Here is a 20,131-nt window from a genome sequence, read left to right on the forward strand (position 1 = left end):
TACAACCAGACGTGGAAAATCCAAATAGACTGTTCCTCACACGAACAGTGTGCACTCATCCTGGCCTTTCTCATGTGCTTGATTAAAGGTGTGATCAAAATAATTTGACAGAAACCAAGTCAGGTCTGCTACCTACTTTTAGTCTCATCTTCTCAGACTCCGTTTCAATCAGAGCAACACTTTATTTTGGATTCTTCATCTGACACCTATTTCCATAAAAAGCCACGACTGAGTTTAATGTTTGAACATATGCTGTCAGTATGCTGCCGCCTCCTGGACCTAAAGTGAGTCCTCATTTAATCTTAGAATTTTTATTATTATGATCAAGAGCAAAGATGAAGCAAAAAAGAAGCCGCGTGTGTGCGTACAACATACATACTGTACAGATACATACATTCATTCATTCATACATACATACATACATACCGGTACATACATACATACATGTACATACGGTACATGCATACATACATTCATTTTTGCTTCATATTTGCTCTGGATTATAATAACAGCACTGTTCAGAACCAATGTTCTCTCTAAGCTGACTTTGACAACTAATCACATCAACAAAATAATATCCTGTCAGTCATCAGTCATGGCTCTACTTTGTCCACAGGAATGTAGTGGATATTAGTGTTTTATGACTTTTTGATACATTCAGGTTTTTGTGAATGTGGACCCCTGCCTGCTCTCCAGGGTGTTTCCCAAATAGGGACATTTTCAATTTCAGAATTTATTTTTTATTTATTTATTTAGAACTGGCTAGACATTTACAAGATCACAGAATGTGTAATGATTGACTACTGTTCATGTAAGCCATACAGCAATAATCTTCTCATTTGTGTGCGCGCGCGCCTGGAGACATAATCTCATCAAATGGGTGGCGTTTACTTGTTCTACAATATACAGTAGCAACATCATTTGGTTCATTAGTCAAAACTATTACAAGAAAAAACGTAACTTGATCTTGACAATCTGCAGAAAACAGCCAACAAGAGATACCAATGATAAAATCTTAGCATACTTGGGTCTACATTTATACAGTCTATAGCAGGGGTGGGCAACTATTTTTCATGGGGGGCCACATGAGAAACCCAGATTGTTGCCGGGGGCCGAACAAATATTGTCATGCCGTAACCCATGGATGGGCAACTTTGATGATAGAGAGGGCCACAAAAAAATGTCCTGGCTACCAGATTTTGCTGAGGGCTGAACGGCGCCAGCACGAAAAATTTGGGGCATTTGAAGCCAGGTTTAGAGGAATAACTCATTTTAAATGAACAATTGTGATGTCATTATTCAGTCTTAACCACCAATATTTGATCCTTTTCCTCACTCACTCCTATGTCACCACCTGCTCTCCCTGCAGGGCTTGAAATTAACTTTTTTCACCACCTGCCAATATGGCTGCTAGATTTTAAAGTTACCAGCCAATTAGAATTTCCACTAGCCGAAATGTTTTTCTTGAAATAAACCGGAATATGAGTGGGTTAGCATAAGTATCAGTAAGTGGCCCGGGATTCTCAAAGCCTGTGTTGTGGGTCACACAAGAACAAAAATGCACTCTTGAAGCTAAATAAATCCAAAACCAACAAGTTAATTATTTAAATTTCTACTTCAATGTAGAACAGTCATTTCTTACACATGAGATTACTTTTAGCCTTTTAGTCATAAATATTATTGAAAGATATTCCATATTTCAGACTGAAATGCTATAACAGAAGAGTATTGCCCAGAATGACATGAACATTTGGACACTTATTCAGCGGGTATATTGCATGGTGCGTTCAAGTGCACTGTAAAAAAAAAAAAAAAAAAAAATTTTTTTTTTTTTTTTTTTTTTTTTGCAATTACATCGCGGGCCACACAGGGGGCGCCCGCGGGCCGCATACGGCCCGCGGGCCGTATGTTGCCCATGTATGGTCTATAGTCTACAGTTTAGGGCTGTGCATCTCCATGATGGAGGCAGATGTGATATACGCATCTCGGTGCATTGCCAACAATCCAATACATTAAACAGAGATAGATATCAAACAACTACTAATGTAGTAATGTACTATTGTGATGCAGTGTGATTCGATTCAACATAATGCGATTCAGCATGATATGATGCGATTCAACGTGATGCAAAAATAATCATGCTATGCTAAAGTCAATATGGTACAGAGAGTTTCATTTTATTTCTTTAGCAGCAAATCATAAATTAACAAGAAAAAAGTAAAGAAAAAAAATTTTAAACAAAAAAAGTGCGACTTTTACTTTACATACCGTAAAACTTAAAATAAACGCCGAGTCCCAAATAGATGCCGGGTCTGGCTACATGTTTTGGTAAATAAACGCCGGTCCCAAATAGACACCGGGTATTTTTTCATTACGGTATATTTTTGTGTTGCGCTCAGACTGAATTCACAGTCACAGTTACAGTAATGAGGTGGGCAGTGCATGTTTTTGGCTGAAGTCAGTCTGGTTTGGCAAGAGGAGAAATTTGAGTAGGCTACTTTCTCCCCCCTGTCACAGTTTTACGCTTTGTTTCTACATAACCGACATGTTTTAAGTATGCATACTGCATTGTTTGATGCTACGGAGTATGGACAGAGTCAACGTTTTAGACTGGTTTCCATAAGGACAACATGGGGAGCGGTGGAGAAGTTACCGGTAACGTTAGTTGGGCGTTGTAAAAGTGCATTTCTGCCAGCGGAACAGCGATCATAAAGGCAGTATGGATTATACCGGAAATGTATTGGAAACATTTGCTAAGTCTGCTTTTTGCGCAACAATGTATTGGTATTGTCTGATTTTGAAGTGCTGACCAGCTGGTTACTGAGCTAACGTTAGCTGCTGCTAAATGCTAACGTTAGGTCTCAGCCAGAAAGACTGCTATTCACCTCCTGTGTGAAACGGTGGCAGTTTGGTTTGGTTCAAAGTGAACGACTGTGTTTCCAGCCTGTGATTATTAACCACGGGTATTAATCACTGGTTTAAATAAACAATTTGATACTTTCCAATCTTTGCTGAGCAAGAATTCTGTGCAAACAGAATTAAACGCCGGTCCCTATAGACGGCGGGTCTGGAAATAAGGTTTGGTGAATAAACGCCCGGGCTACTATTTGAAGTTTTACGGTATTTGATCTCCATTGCTGCAGCTCAGTAAGCATCTCATTCATGCTGTTTCTTTAAAGGCATAGGGCCTCTACTAATATAAATCTGATTTTACAGATGCAAAGAAAGATGATGGAAACAATGCATCGTGAGTTCACCCCAAATTGTATCCGATGCCAACTTTTTTAAGCATACAATCGCATCTTGAACCTTTGTGCTGTTGTACCGATGCAAATCTGTGAATTTGATCATCCCTACTACAGTTTAATACAGGTCTTGACTCTGTACTTGTGCATTTGGAGTGTTTTCTAGGCGTCCTCATCTTGACTTTTCATTTTGACAGCTTTGGCGTTCATGTCGTGCAGCTCCTCAAAAGTCATATAGATGTTGGACTTGGTTTTCTCCTTGAGCTTCTCCTCCTTGTGCTGCTTCTTCTCCGGGTGAGAAACAGCCAGGATGAACGGGTCTTTCCTGCAATGACACAGGATGGTGTGGTCACACACAGACAGTTGTTGTGGCAAATTAAAACGTTCAGTCAACTGTGGACTCCAGTTGATGATCACTGCAAGGTCAACCACCACAAATGGACACAGAAAACACATTTTCAAAATTGGATAAATGTATGTTTTTAACAAGAGCAATCTAATAGAATTTACCACAATGCACATTATTTATTTATATCATAAATATTTAGTATATCAGATGAGATAAAGACACAGTGAAGCATTTCTTCTGCCTCCCCCCCCCCCCAAAGAAAAACTGCAAAAACATTAGTTCCATAATACTTACTGTGTTGTTTACTATGGATTATATAGATTTATATAATCCGAAAAAGGAGGAAAACAACTACCGTATTCTGCAATTTGAAAGGTGGTGAAACTACTGTAAGTGTAGTTGGGTTTACCCTCTGTGTCAGATAGAAGACAGTAAAATAACAGTATGTAGTTACTTTGTGTGTTCAGTCTTAATTCAGGATGAGCTTTGCCCCCGGATTAAACAGGAAATTATATTTTTTTGGTCAAATCCGTGAAAGTTGCTCTCACCCGATGAATGTTGCCGTTTGTGGGTTTGGTCTCACACGTCTCACTACGTAGATGCCAAGGAGTAATTCAGGAAGCAGAAACACACAGCACCATCCCAAACACAGCCAGAAGGCATTCTGCACAAACAGAGACCAAGACATACTCAGTGAGGTCACGGTGCTACTGACCTAGTCTAAAGACTCAACCATATTTAGAACCCCTGATAGACAATTTGCTATTAGCATTGCTGTGAGTCACACACCCTCCCCCATGTTCTTTATTTGAACTAATATGATCCTTTCTCCATTTTTATTATTTCTTTGCCCAGTAGGCTGCACACAAATATTTGGTTAAAGCTATTGCCAGGCTGCTGGGACATTGACCCTTGACCCTTGCACTTTCCAGGCCATCCTCGCAAGGAAAATGACAACATTGGTCGATTTTCAAGGATATTAAAATGATTCTGGCATACGCCAGAGTCAGGAGCTGTAACCAGGAAGTAGCGGCGACCTCTGACACTCTTTAACCTAACTACGGTCTGATATTAAAATAGCTTGCTGACAAGTGGTAACTTTCTCATCTTTCAATTTCCTAGTAACGAGACTCGGTTCGCCTCCTGATGTCTTCCGTTTTTAACCATAACCCAAACCATAACCGACCAAGTTGTTTTAGTTGCCTAAACATACCGTAATTAACATTTAAACATAACCAAAATGACGTGTTTCAAATTAACTGTGCCACTTGCGAGGCGTATCACCTGCACGCACCGTTTCGTATGTCGTTTTGGGAGGCATTGGAAATCGGCTTAATCTGTCATTTCAGTATGAGGATGTGTTGTAGCTTTGCTACCTGTAATTATTACTCAATGATATTGAGTAAACTGAAGCTTATTTTACTGTTGGGCCCATTGCCAAAAAAGCGACATCCCTGCAATGTAAATCATGTCATGAAGATGTCTCACTCACCCATGGGTCGATCACATTTAGGCATATTGCAGTGTACACATTTTCCACAGATCTTACAAGCCAATGGCAACCCATAACCTCATCCAAGATCTACAAACAAGAATAGAGACAACAGTTGATAAAAACATTTCAGAAGCAGTAATTAATCCACTTTAAGTCATACACACATATGCTTTTTAGACAATGATAAATGTAAACACATTTATCATTGTCTAAAAAGCATAGAAGACATTCACCTCAAAAGCTCTTTGTACTAAACTAAACACCTTGCTATTTAAATGCTAACATCTTTGGAGCGTAGCATACATAGAGAGTGCCTACAATCATTACAAATCGTCTCAACAGTTTTTGTTACTGTACAAATTAGTGCTACATTGTCCCGACCGATATATCAGTCCACCGATATTGTCAAACGATATTTGCCGATAACAGATATATCGATATCGGCCAATATGTTGGCCGATATTGCCGATATCTTTTTATTTTGTGTTTTTTAAGTTATAGACAACATGTTGTGTATAATTGATCTTTTTTCTTAACTCAAGCTATATTTTATATTTGCTCCATTTGTGTTTTTGTATTTCTAGTTATTTATACTTATTAAATTCCCAGTGTAGTTTACCGTTTCATTGCATAGATGTCATTTTGGACAATAAAGTTGATTGATAAGCTGTAAAATATCCTGCCTACATGACATATCTCAAGTCATGTCAAGTCATATCTTTGTCAAGTGTTTGATATTTGAGGGATCAATATAATGTGTATACAGTATAGAATATAAGAATATTGGCCGATATATCCATATCGGCATTTTTTTACTCCCTAATATCGGCATCGGCCTCAAAAATCCAGTATCGGTCGGGTTCTAAATTATTGTGTTGTGGTCTGTGTGGCTACACTTCACCCACCGCATGACGGACCCAGTCCAGGTAGCGCAGCAGGCATCGCTCCGCTTTCTCCAAGGTGCACCTGAAGACCTGGGGAGAGGCTGAGACATGAGCTTATTTCTCCAGGACAATCATTCACATTCATGAATTGATGATCAGTGTTGACAATAAAGAATATTTTTCTTACGTTTGCTACAACGTATGGGACCTGAGCCTGCATGGCAGCTTCAGTTTGCGTGAAACCATGCAGCGTTTTGTCAACATTAGCCTGTAGGCGTGAAAGAAATGAGTTTCCAACCAACACACGACACACAACAAGTGATTGTCTTTGATATGCAGAGATTTCTGTTGACATCACACAACTGTTGCAGCACCATCTTGAGGACCAATATTTGAAACAATAGGCCCTCTATTTAACTGGAAATAGTGGAACATTAGTGTCAAACAAACAATATCTCAAAAACTATAGCCTACATCGCATTGCTTTGACATTGTGACAGAGCAATTAGCTGGAGGGTTTGATGTATACAGTAATATACACTGTATGTATGTGTGTATGTACAGTATGTAGTGTGTATACAGTAATATACTGTATGTACTGTATGTAGTGTGTATACAGTAATATACTGTATGTATGTGGTGTGTTTACGGTAATGTACTGTATGTATGTGTGTGTTTACGGTAATGTACTGTATGTATGTGTGTGTTTACGGTAATATACTGTATGTATGTGTGTGTTTACGGTAATATACTGTATGTATGTGTGTGTTTACGGTAAGGTACTGTATGTATGTGTGTGTTTACGGTAATGTACTGTATGTATGTGTGTGTTTACGGTAATATACTGTATGTATGTGTGTGTTTACGGTAATATACTGTATGTATGTGTGTGTTTACGGTAAGGTACTGTATGTATGTGTGTGTTTACGGTAATGTACTGTATGTATGTGTGTGTTTACGGTAATATACTGTATGTATGTGTGTGTTTACGGTAATATACTGTATGTATGTGTGTGTTTACGGTAAGGTACTGTATGTATGTGTGTGTTTACGGTAATGTACTGTATGTATGTGTGTGTTTACGGTAATGTACTGTATGTATGTGTGTGTTTACGGTAATGTACTGTATGTATGTGTGTGTTTACGGTTATATACTGTATGTATGTGTGTGTTTACGGTAATGTACTGTATGTATGTGTGTGTTTACGGTAATGTACTGTATGTATGTGTGTGTTTACGGTAATGTACTGTATGTATGCAGTGTGTATACAGTAATATACTGTATGTATGCAGTGTGTATACAGTAATATACGGTATGTGTGTAGTGTGTATACAGTAATATACTGTATGTATGTAGTGTGTTTACAGTAATATACTGTATGTATGTAGTGGGTATACAGTAATATACTGTATGTATGTAGTGTATACGTAAGGGATAATGGATAGTGAGCCGGTGATACTGGCGAAATAATGACCGACAGGTGATATTGAGCCCGACGCGCAGCAGAGGGCTTAATCATTCACCTGAAGGTCATTATTTCCAGTAATCACCGGCTCACTATCCATTATCCCGCTTAGAACACGGCCTACAACTAAATCATTCAATAATCTGACAAAAATAATTATTCAAATAGATTTTTTAATAGCGTTTTCAACGACAAAGCGGTTTCATTCATAATTGGCACACAAGACACCACAGCTGCAACTGGTTGGCCTAATTAGTAGTGTCTTGCTGACAAAAGGCTCTTATCAACTGATTAATCCAGGTGTGGCAGAGCAGCGGTCGGTTGTCGAGAAATAATGACCGGTGAATCTTGTTGATTGACCAATCAGAATCGAGTATTCAAGAGAGCCGTGTTCTAAAGTAATATACTGTATGTATGTATGTATGTATGTAGTGTTAAAGTTGTGTGAACTGTCACAGTTTTAAAATGTGCGAAATTAGTCAAAAGCGCAGCTTGGAAAGTTGAGTAGAGTAGACTAGTAGAATTGTAGAGTAGTAGAGTGAAACAAGTAGGCTATAAAAGGTAAACTGTGACACGCACGCACACGCACACACACACACACACACACACACACACACACACACACACACACACACACATGCAACAGAAATGTGTAAGCAGATTGTGTGTACTGTACCTTGTAAGTTCGGCTTATGTCCCTCAAGGCCTTGACACTTGCAGTCATGTTGGCCTGAAGTGATCAAAAGACATGCAGACAGACAAAGCCCACATTTTGACATTAGAAAGAGAAATTCCCATGAGAGAAGCAGAAACGTCTCAGTATTACAGTTTTGGTCTTTGTGTGTAAATTGGACTTGACGTGAGGAACATACTGCATCAGCTCTCTGCTGTCTCACAAGGTTGTGCAGAGATCTGCTAGTTGCTGCGTCGTGATGTAAGTCGGCCGTGATGTTTGCGTTCTCCTGCCAGAATAGATGTAAATGCTGTCAATGACTTTACTGTAATTTTAGGATTTGTAATTTTATTTTAAAGAAATATACCAAGTCTTGGGAAACTGACTTGTTAAGTGATGATCATTGGCTCCGGTGTTCCATGCTAACACTTAGCATACAGTATGTTGTTGACTGAGAGCACTAACTATACAATTCAAAAATAAACACGAACTCAGTACAGATGTAGCCAAGATCATTTTCAGAACTATTTCAGGTTAACGTGTAGTCATCCGCTGTGGTTTTCCATTGGCCACCACCACTATATGTACACTATTTCTTAAGCGACTCTGTCAGACAAACACTTACAGGCAGCTCTGCCTTCTCGTCTAGCTCTTCGGCCAAAGCAGAAAGATTTCGCTTCACCACTGGCTTGCTGAGCTGTGAAGGAAGAGAGTGAAATGCAAATCCTTGATTAAAAGGAATGGAGACTCTCACACGCACGCGCACACACACACACACACACACACACACACACACACACACACACACACACACACACACACACACACACACACACACTAAATGGCTTTTTTCCACAGCAGCCATTTTGTGTCTAAAAGGCAGGGTAAACACAAGTGCAACCAAAACATTAATGAGGGTTTCCAACATCCAATCCATTAGGTGTTCCAGTGCTGGGGCTCTCGTTAATGTTTTGGTTGCACCTGTGTTTACCCCGCCTTTAAGATGCAAAATGGCTGCTGTGAAAAAGGCCAATTTGAAACAAACCGTCGGTTAAATTGAAAACCTCGCCACATTGCCAACGTTGAACGCAGATAAAACAACTTTAACAACTTTGTTTATGTTTAGGCATAAAATGACTTGGCTAAGGTTGGATTATGGTTTGGGTTAGGCAAACAACAGATAACAAAAACATTAAATGTGACTTACTTTGAAAATAAATGTAGACTTTGAACACACGCGAACACGGCCCTCCGGTGTGAAAGCTAAGTGTCTACGCCCTCCACCCACCCCGAGCACAACACCCTTATTAGCCACGCGCTATTTCAATAGCAGACTGTAATGTTAAAACCTATCTGGAAATGTTGATATGCAACATATTTTCGGTTCAGAAACATTGATATTCTACATGTCCGGATTGAAGAAACATACAATGCGAACGTTTTATTCTGCCGACCAGACTGCAAAAGAGACAGGGAGACAGAGAGGTGTGTGTTTTTATTATACCAGCTGCAGCATCATGTCATAGCTGTAGCTTTCCAAGTCGATATTTCTGAAGTCCAACAGGCCTCGTCTGTCTCTATCAGACAGCAGCTTAGAGTCGTTGATGTTGACCTTCATGTCTCCAACCATCTCCCTGAAGCCTTCCAGGTACTAGAATGGATGCACAGGTTCTTCTCAGCTAACAGTACAGTTCATATTCATATGCGCTATGAAAACATTATTATTCTGGTGGCGTCTTGTTTTTACTTATTTAGTTAAAGATATTTGATGAGATCGATGTCATGCTTTTATTTGACAGTTATAGCCGTTTGTAGCTTATGTTTTAAAAAGTGCTTTGCAAAAATATATTTAATGTTTATAAATGTAACAATTAGACCCGCACCTTGGTGGAATTGAGGAAGTCTTCCAGGTCAAACTGCTGATTCATGTTTATGCTGTGAAAGATGGAGCTTCCTCTCATACAGCCTCTGGACAACAGGAACAGTGACGGTGCAGAAACAGAGCGTCCGAGACACAATATTGATGAATGATTGACATTGCTTGAGCTGGGAATCATTTGTGGTGGGACTATCTTGTTATTGGTACAGTAATGGAGGACTTACTGGTAGATGGTTGACATGCGGGGGTGAACTTGTGCAGTGGCGTTTCCTTGACTGACAGCAGTCTGGTTTCCCTGACTGACAGCAGTCTGGTTTCCCTGACTGACAGCAGTCTGGTTTCCTTGACTGACAGCAGTCTGGTTTCCTTGACTGACATTGAGACCGGTGAAAATGTGCTCCTGATGGTCGAGGAACTGTGTAGGACAAGCAAGTTCAAATTTGTTTATTTATATAGCCCTAAATCACAAACCTGTATCTAAAGACTTTACAAAAATGAACAATTATAAAAGACAAGAAAAAAAAAACGGTAGATTTATTGCACACTTGATCATTCAGTCTTGTTTACTTTTTTTTTTTTATTAACAAATTTTTTGTAATTCAAGTAAATGCAAGTAAGTTGAAACAAGTCTCTCTATGACTGATTGCTGAGTTCTTACTGTAAAAAGTTGGCCACTGGTGAAACTCTGGCAACCCAGGGTGTACACATTTCCTCCCAAGAACAGAGTGACAAAGACCAAGATGATGAAAAGCCAAGAGAAGGCACCGCTCAAAATCATAGAACTGTGGATGGAAATTAACACACACACACAAAAGACTCAGGAACTGTTATTGGATTGACTATCTCTCAGCAGGAAGAGAAAATCACCATGTCGGGGTTGAGCTACTTACGCTTGGAATAAGCCGAGTGCTGTCCGTTCCAGTCTTGCATTTGGGAAAGAGGAGTATATCGCCGGGTTGAAAAGCACAGGCAGTCCCATGGACAGAGCAGCCACCATCAGTAGCACTATCACCAGCATCACAAAGCACAGTGTAACTGCCACCGCCCACCTATAGAGGGAGCCAGACGACACACTGCCAATAAGAAAGACATCACATTTCCTACCAGCCGTACTGGTTGGAGTTTGGAATTTAGATGCAGGATAAGTGCGAGATAAATACATGTTGAAAAACAACACATTGGTATGCCTGCTTGGTGTGCACCTTCACAACAGTAGTCTCATGTCATGTAATTGATAAGAGATCAGTGATGACCTGTTTGATTATAGCCTACTGTACAGGCCGTCTGGCAACTCTGGCATCTGTCCTTTATCTATATTATTTATTTATTTATCTGCGCACACATCAGCCTGGTAGACGGCCCCTAGCCTAGATTTTTAAATTAACTTACAGAACGCTGTGCAGTCTGTTATGGGCTACATAGCAGCAGTCTGTTCTACAGAAATAACAGACTCAGAAACAAATTCGGTTGTTTTCTTCTCCCTGATGCTCGGACGTTGTTCCATTAGTTCTTTGGTTGTTTTAACTGTGTGCTTTTCTAATGCAGGACGAGGCTGTTTAGCAGAGTGAATAGAGCTGAACAGTCACGTGACATCTCTTGCCCCGGAAGTGAGTTTCCCATTCATTTTCTCCTTAGACCAGGGGTCAGCAACCTATGGCACGGGTGCCACCTCTGGCACGCAAAGGGTTAACCACTGGCACGGCAGCGTACAGTAGCAATAAGGGCGCAATTGAGATTTATTTTATAGAAATGTTGAAGTGCCCTGTCAAATTACCTACTGTACTTCACAGCCATTTACAATAGCGTGGCATCAGTTATTTATGATAGATATGTATGGTAGTGACCCACTCTCTTCCTCTGATTGGTTCCCTTCCATCGCAGCAGAAAGCAGATGAACTAATTTTCCATCTGCTTTCTGTTGCCATGGGAGAGAGAGTAGAGTGTGTATCTGTCTTTGGAGAGATGTGATAGACCCGAAGCTACCTGATGTAATCATAGTAGTCTATCGGTCCTTCAAAGCGCCGGATGGAGGTTCTCAGCCGGGACACGAAGTGGGTGAAAGATCGCAGGGAGGGAAAACTCTGACTGGTGTTCATCAGTGACTCCTGGGTCTTATTCAGCTCCAATATGAGAGCTGGTGGAAGACAAGTCACATAAACACACAGAAAGTCACAGACGGAACGAGGCAGAGAGAAAGAGAATGAAGAAAACAGAAACGAGAGGCAACACTTCTGTGTATGATGTTAGAAAGTGTAGAATGAGTGTCCATCTCACCCGTAGTAGTCGGTGCAATTTGGTCAGAGCAAAACTGAGGAATACCCCGGAAGGTGGAGTTACCCTGAAGCAGATTTGATTTGATCATGTTTTCATGCATTTTGGGGTAAAAACAAATCACATACCCCCTCTGGCTACATGGCTACATCAATTACAAATCCTGGATCAGCAAGAATCTACGTATGTCCGCCTGTAACAATTCCACTTGCCCTTAGGATCATTACCGTTTCCTCTTATCTTGTGTTTGTTTTCTCATCAAAATCTCCATCACACTTTAGGCTACTGCCTCATTACCAATCATGCTTACTTGTTCAACAAGGCCTTCAAGCTCACGTCTGGGGGGCATTGAATCCAGTTTGTCCTGAACACTTTGGATCTGAAATGACAAAACGACTGACTCGATTCTGTACTAATTATATTAAAATATATCTGTGTGGAGACTTTAATGTGTGCATTGCAATGTTGCCCAGAACACATCTAATGGAATACCAGTGTATAGTCAGCATCCGTCTCCAGGTCAGTGGAGTCAGGAACATCACAGTCGCGACAGTACTTTAGAGTGTCCAGTCGGGTATGTAGCTGGCCCAGGGCTGTCTGCAGGACTCTGTGTCTGCTCTGCACAGACCGTCTTCTTGTCTCAATTGTATTCAGGTTATCAGTGGTTCCAATAGCATCTGTTGGGGGTTACAGAGACAGAGGTACAACTCGCAAGTGCAACCACCAATACCGGTTGCTTTGCTGTGCAGCTTATTTCAAACTCTACCTGGTTGTACATGGCAGCTAAAAGCACGCCAGAGAGACGCAGCCACGCCCATAAGACAACTATAAATGAAACTGTGCATCATTGCATGACATAATCACATCAACATGTGCTGTATGTGTGCAACAAAAGCTCGTCGGTCGGTCACACCTTAACACACCTTTAACAGCAGAGGACAAATCCCTCAGAGCCTCCTGCACCTCACTGCTGAAAGACGCCACTATTGTCGCCCTGACGGCATCATCAGCCTCTGAAGGTGCAACAGAATGTCGATTCTTTAATATATCAAAACGTAAATGTTGAGAAAATATCAGAAATCTATGAAGCAGTCACCCTCACCGTGGATTGTTTTTGTGATTTCTGATTTGGGAATGTTGTACTGTTCCATGATGGCTTCCATTCTCTGCAAAGACAGTAAAACAAGTGACATCACTAGTACAGGGCCTGTATCCATGAATAATAATAATAATAATACATCGGATTTATATAGCGCTTTTCCAAATGCTCAAAGACGCTTCACAATACAAAACAATATAATACCATAACTTAAGAATAGAGAAGAAAAATAAAGAAAATAAATAAAAGGTGAGAGAGGAAGGAGTTCATGGGTTGAAAGCAAGGGTGAAAAGGTGGGTTTTGAGGGCGTGTTTAAATTATGACAGAGTGTCTGCTTGATGGATATGGCTGGGGAGGGCGTTCCAGAGGGTGGGGGCAGCTGCAGCGAAGGCCCTGTCGCCCCAGGTCCGGAGCTTCGTTCTGGTGGTTTGGAGGAGGTTAGCATCTGCGGACCTGAGGCGACAGGTAGGCGTGTGGAGGTGAAGGAGGTCAGAGAGATAGGAGGGGGCCAGGTTGTTGAGGGCTTTGAAGGTGATGAGTAATAATTTGAATTGAATCCTGTACGTGATGGGGAGCCAGTGGAGATCATGGAGGATGGGGGTGATGTGGTCGGAGCGGCAGGTGGAGGTGAGCATGCGGGCAGCGGAGTTTTGGACGTATTGGAGTTTTTGGAGGGTTTTGGTGGGTGTGCCGTATAGAATGCTGTTGCAGTAGTCCAGTCGGGATGTGATGAAAGCGTGAGTCAGTGTTTCGGCAGCAGAGAAGGATAGTGAGGGGCGTAGACAGGCAATGTTCCTGAGGTGGAAGAAGGCGGATTTGGTGATCTGGTTGACATGCGGGATGAAGGAGAGGGTGGGGTCGAGAATGATTCCAAGGTTGCGGACGTGGGTGGAGGGGGTGACAGTGGAGCCGTCAATGTTGACAGAGAAATCCTGGGTGGAGCGGGTGAGGGAATTTGGGCCAATGATGATGATTTCGGATTTGTCACAGTTGAGTTTCAGAAAGTTTGAGCGGTGAGCTTCGTCCTAAAATGTGGTATGCGCTCACCTGCGTACCACAAAGGCATAGTCATTCCCGCGGCCGGGCCCGGGTTCGAAGGTAAGTTTCCAAATCCCCTCATAAGACAAAGTGAAGCTTATAGTCACATTAAGGTTATGAACAAGGCTAATTAAATTGTCCCCTTGAGGAAATTCGGTAGGTGATTATAAACTGATACAGCGCTGAATGGGTTCATATTATATGAGTGATCAGCATTCAGTCATACTCAAAAGACATTCACACTCTCATTAAGCGTACCGCTTGTAAGTATAACAAATTCAAAATAAACCAATGACATTGCTTAATGAGGTGGAGGTGTTGTTGGAGGTGTTTTGTTGCGTCAGTCAGACCTGAGGAATTGATTGTAGACTGTCCCCCATGATGCCGACGTTGGCGTCTAGATGGTGGAGGCTGGGTGCCATGTTGGCTCTGGTTCTGTTGTTGGTGGTGAAAGCCAGAATCACCCCGATCCTGCAATCAACACCCATATGAATGAATGAATGAATGAAAGAGGGGACCTTTCTATCCTCTAATAGTGGTGAGCTTCGTCCTAAAATGTGGTATGCGCTCACCTGCGTACCACAAAGGCATAGTCATTCCCGCGGCCGGGCCCGGGTTCGAATCTGACCTGTGGCGCTTTGCCACGTCATCTCACTCTCTGTTCTGAATTTCGGAACTGTTTTACAGTATCTCGGCGGCCTCGCCTGCCCTATTGGCGCGCGCGCGGGTGTGTGTGTGTGTTGCTCACTAAATGTTATTGCATCAGTGATGACATCACATCATTAGCTAATTAGCCTAATTAAAAAATCTGTCTCCGTCAGGTCACCCGCACGGGTGCCCTTTACACACCCTGAAGGTTTCAGCCCGATGGCATGTAAAACTGCATAGCTGTGGCCGAACACTGAACTCAGATTTGATATAAAATAGATTATTATAGATATTTGTATTTAGCATTGGCATATATTCTTTTCCACACCAAATAATTTATCAACTCATTATGGTTTGAATGGATGAACTTTTGTTGTTCGTTTGATCATTGGCTACTGCTTTGTCAATATTGTTTCTGCTAAACAGTCGTGCCAATACAGTAAATTAAATGAAGTGAAGTGAATTGTGAAATGTGGATAATACAGTAATGGTAATCATAATTGCTTACAGGAGCAGCAGTGTGATGAGAATGAGGCATCCTGACACCATGATGTCGTTATAGTAACGTGATGTCGATGAGGGGCTGGTGAGGCGCGCCGATCTGCTGTGAAAATGCTGCCGCAGCAAAACTCCCACCGCTATTGGCACGGACAGCAAGTAGAGCACAGCCAGGACCAGACACACCAGGTATCCTGCCTCGTAGCGCACCAGCTGTTCACACAAAACACACAGGTACATTGTGACCGCGCAGACTCCATCCATATACACTCAAGTTTCCCCTAGCACCAGTGCAGAGTCATGCTAGCCGCGTGATACTGGAATGCACCAACAGGAGAGGACGACATCTAGTTAGAACAAAAATTAACCAGAGGATGTTGGTGAGATAAGGACTTTGGATGATTAATCTTCCATTTATATTTCGATATATGATATTTAGAGGGGGTGATAACAATCGTAATAAACCGTAACCCGACCTTTTTGACTTATTTAATCCATCAGTTGCCAATCCAAGTATTTTGGATTTGTTAGTTTCCTCATAGCACTTTATAGTTATAGTTTCAAAGAGTGGGAGCAGGCCTACACTTCCTGCCTCAATGTGGGAAAAAGTTGCATCATTGTAGTTTTAACTTTGTTTTGAAAAGTGCTTGACATGAATAATCTGTGTTGTCCAATAGACCCTTTTCACGGGGGCCATTTTTTGTGTCAAAAAGGCAGGGTAAACACAGGTGCAAGCAAAGCAGTAACGAGGGTTCCAACTTCCATGATTGGAAGTTTGACACCCTCATTAGTGTTTTGCTTGCATCTGTGTTTACCCTGCCTTTTCGACACAAAATGGCCCCCGTGAAAAGGGTCCATATTGTGTCGATGCATTCTAGGCTGTGTATAAATACAGTGTGTGTACTGTTCAGTGGAAGATCAGTTTCATAAGAAGCAGAGTGACAAGGAAACGATCCACAGATATGATAGGATTGCTACGATTCATCCATCCATCACTCAATAAACTCAAGTCACTGTTAAGATGAAGGAGACAAACAGTTTACTTTAGTTCACGCCGTGTCAAAGACAAGAGCCCTCTGCACGCTATGTTAAGTATAGGCTACACACAGTATAACTAACTTGCAGCAACTGTTAAAATAAGAGTTATGAATGAAAGCGACTTGTTAGACTTGCTACTGTTTACCGCTGTGCACTGTGCACAATGAAAGACTTCAGACCAAGACATTGCTGTTTGTTTCAATCTGTTTCATAAGGACTAGAGTGACAAGGAAATGATCCACCGAGATGACAAGATTGCAATGGTGCATCAGTCTGACAAGAAAATCAAGTCATTGTTTCCAAGAAGTGAACAATCACTTAAAAAACACTTTCACGCCTTGTCAAATACATTACTCTAGTTTTTTTGCGGTGGGTTCCTATCTGGAGGAAACCCCAGGGGAAACTGGGGAGAACATGCAAACTCCACACAGAAAGGCCCTTTTGACAAGCCCACCTGGGCAGTAGGCACTGAGGACATGGGGATGGGGACACACCCTCAGCACCCCAGGCGGGAATTGAACCCATGATGCCCTCTTGCTGTGAGGTGACAGCGATGCCACTGGGCCACCGTGCCCACGTGACTTTGGGGATGACTCACATTTTTTCCACTGACCTTAACATGAATATCGATATATAACACAAAGCTACAACCATGGCAATTTTGCATACCTTAGGAATGTCTTGCTGTTCATTCTTCAAGGCTTTGGATACAATAGCTGAAATAAAAAGAAACAGAATACATTTCTATTATTTTGGAATAATTGTAGTCTGTATAATGAGAGGATAACTTCTCTCATGATTGGGAGGAGGAAGATATCCCCTGTATCTTCCTAGTGTCTCCAGTACACTGTAGCCTACCTCAGTGGTTTTCAAAAGTGGGGGGCGGGGCCCCCTGGGAGGCCGCCAAGGGGCACTAGGGGTCCTCAGCAAATTAATAGAAATGCTTAAAAAACATCTTTATGGGAAAGGAAATGATTTGGTTATATTTATTAATACTACCGTATAATTAAATATCTTTTTTACTATATTTTATACATAGTATTAACAAATATAATCGAATCCTTTCCTTTCACATTAAAAAAAATCATATTTGCCATGCCCATCTGTTTAATTGCCTGCCAGTCAAAACGTCATCACATTCATTGTCATTTTCCCCCTGATGTGGGTAATAGTCTGGAAATATAATATAATGGAAAACAGCTATATTGAATATGAATAAATAAGAAGAAATTTGAGATACAAATGTAATGATTAGGTTATTACATTAATAAAAGTAAGGAACTATATTCTGAGATTGTATGGATGTGATGTGTTCTTAAAGACATCTTGCAATAGGGGAGCCGCGGCCAAAGGCTAATGTTATTTGGGGGGCCTCGGCATGGAAAAGTGTGGGTATTCCTTGCCCTACCCGTTGTTCCTACTGATTGAGAAATGAGGAAATAGCCGTTGTGAAGAATGGAGTAAAAAGTTATGATGGGGCGGAATTCCCAGAAATCTGTTATGAATTTAATATACATTCCCAGCAGATACAACCAGTAAGTATCAATAGTGAAAACAGCTCTTATTAAGGATGCAGTCAACTCCACCTTAGTGGAGTCCAAGTCAATTCGAAGAGGAGGTCCAAAGGGGGTCAAGACTAAGTCATGACCGAGACTAGAGGGAATCAAGTCCTATTCCTATTCCAAAATAGTGAATAAACAGTGTATATCTGTCCAAATAATGAATCTCTTAATGATCAACAGAGATTTGCAGGAGCTCTGTATTCAAGCATAGGAATTGTCCAACTGATGCACAGAGGTTTGAGGTACAAGTCCGAGACAAGTAAAAAAAAAAGACACAAGCCCAAGACAAGTCAGGGTAAAAAAAGACATGAGACGTCAAGAGTAAGTTATTGTCACTTACATTCAGGGAAAGGATTTGGCTGCACCGCCTTGAGAAAGGCCCGGGCGAAGCCGTACAGGGGGCGTAGGCCATCCCTGGGCCCGGGCCCCAGCACCTGACGCGGCACGGGCTGGGTGAAGGCAACAAAGGGCTGGGCGCCACCGCCATCATCATCACCACCGGGGCAGTGCTGTGCCGATGCCCAAGCAGCACCGAGTAGAAACCCAGAAACCCAGAGCAATCTGCCGAGCAGGAGCCACATCGCTGTATGCACTCAGGCCCCCACTGAGAGCCCTGGGAATGTAATTATTATAGCACTGTGAAATCAGTCAACTCCTCCACACTGTCCTCACCTACCCTGACCGTGCCTGTCATTATGACATAGGTGCATGTGGCAGAGTGTTAAAAAGCATACCTGGACGGGGTGTTGAACTTGGGAACCAGTTACAGCTCAGTACTGTGACGTTGCGTCACCTGACAGGACTTTTCACTCGCGAAGAAAAGCATGGCTAATCATGGGGATCAACGATGATGACAAAGATGTACTGCAGCTGCAGTGTACAAGTGCAGGTGCAACTGATAACTGCATGCCTAACATGATTGGCTGCCATGTTGAACCAGGAAGAATACCACAAAACATGTGCAAAACATCATAGATAAACATCTAAACAACATTATATATATATATATATATATATATATATATATATATATATATATATATATATATATATATATATATATATATATATATATATATATAGTAACTACAAGAATTAATTTACTGAGAATATATTTGTCTAAAGAAAGAAAGGGGAAAAAAGAATTGCCACCTCTGGACTCAATTTCATGGCAATAATTTTACACTTGCCTTGGATTAGGCTGAGTTGAGGTACACGGTTATGTTTCCAAAAGATACAAAAACATGTCAAACAGTATGGTATATGTTGTCAACTAGCCTAAGAAGATGATTTGCCATTGACCAAATATTAAATGAGTCGCTTTTTACTTAAAAAAAAAAAAAGATTTCTGAAATATATCGGTAGGCTATCTTAAAACACATTCTGAACTAGTTAAGGCTAGCCTACTGCAGGTGAGATTTTTTGTTTGTTTGTTTCTTAATAAATGGAGCCGTCTCATCACAGAAACAAAGAATATAGCTAGGTAGGCCTATAGCTAAATTATCACTCTAGTCTTAAATCAAGAGTTATAAAGCTGAGAGATGCACTCTGTCTGGTCTTACCTCATATGTTTTGGGTCTTGTAGTCCACCATAGCTGTTGGCCTCCCCTAGATTAATGCTAGACATTCTCATCAAAAACTACAGAGAAGTGGCGCACGAAAGGCACAGCGAGACCACAATGCGAGCTGCGTCAAACTACAATACTCAGAATAAGATCGGAAATTATGCGATTTGCATTCAAAATAAAAGCATAACATTTGTCACTTGAATGAAAGTTAGTATGCTACTGGGTGAACACTATACAGAAAAAACTATAACAATAGATTCGATTGGACTGTAGCTGTAAAGTAAGCAAGCACAGCTGACTGGTAGGCTACCTTATTCTATTAATCTACTTTTTCGAAGTGATACCATAAAAGACATCCTTCCAAGTTGTCTGTTGTGGTAGGCCTAGCCCTAGTTCATTGTGTGTGTGTGTGTGTGTG

At 41.3% G+C, this 20,131-nt stretch overlaps 1 protein-coding gene across 1 annotated transcript; it reads right to left on the reverse strand.

Annotated features, from left to right (window-relative positions):
• Positions 1–745: 745 nt before the first annotated feature.
• On the reverse strand, positions 746–18,822 carry LOC310783285 (prominin-2-like). Its single transcript, XM_083644111.1, has 23 exons — positions 18,486–18,822; positions 17,253–17,299; positions 15,556–15,758; positions 14,750–14,870; positions 13,365–13,428; positions 13,186–13,275; positions 12,755–12,939; positions 12,573–12,641; positions 12,266–12,329; positions 11,975–12,125; positions 10,882–11,040; positions 10,650–10,773; positions 10,216–10,406; positions 9,996–10,080; positions 9,617–9,763; positions 8,738–8,809; positions 8,312–8,401; positions 8,116–8,169; positions 6,161–6,241; positions 5,995–6,063; positions 5,087–5,176; positions 4,143–4,258; positions 746–3,570 (listed from the first exon to the last, which is right to left on the reverse strand). The coding sequence occupies exons 1-23, from the start codon at positions 18,724–18,726 to the stop codon at positions 3,408–3,410; spliced, it is 2,676 nt and encodes an 891-aa protein (XP_083500237.1). The 5' UTR covers positions 18,727–18,822; the 3' UTR covers positions 746–3,407.
• Positions 18,823–20,131: the final 1,309 nt, after the last annotated feature.

This window comes from Poromitra crassiceps (genome assembly GCF_964638095.1).
Source record: "Poromitra crassiceps genome assembly, chromosome: 10".
Classification (NCBI taxonomy): Eukaryota; Metazoa; Chordata; class Actinopteri; order Beryciformes; family Melamphaidae; genus Poromitra; species Poromitra crassiceps.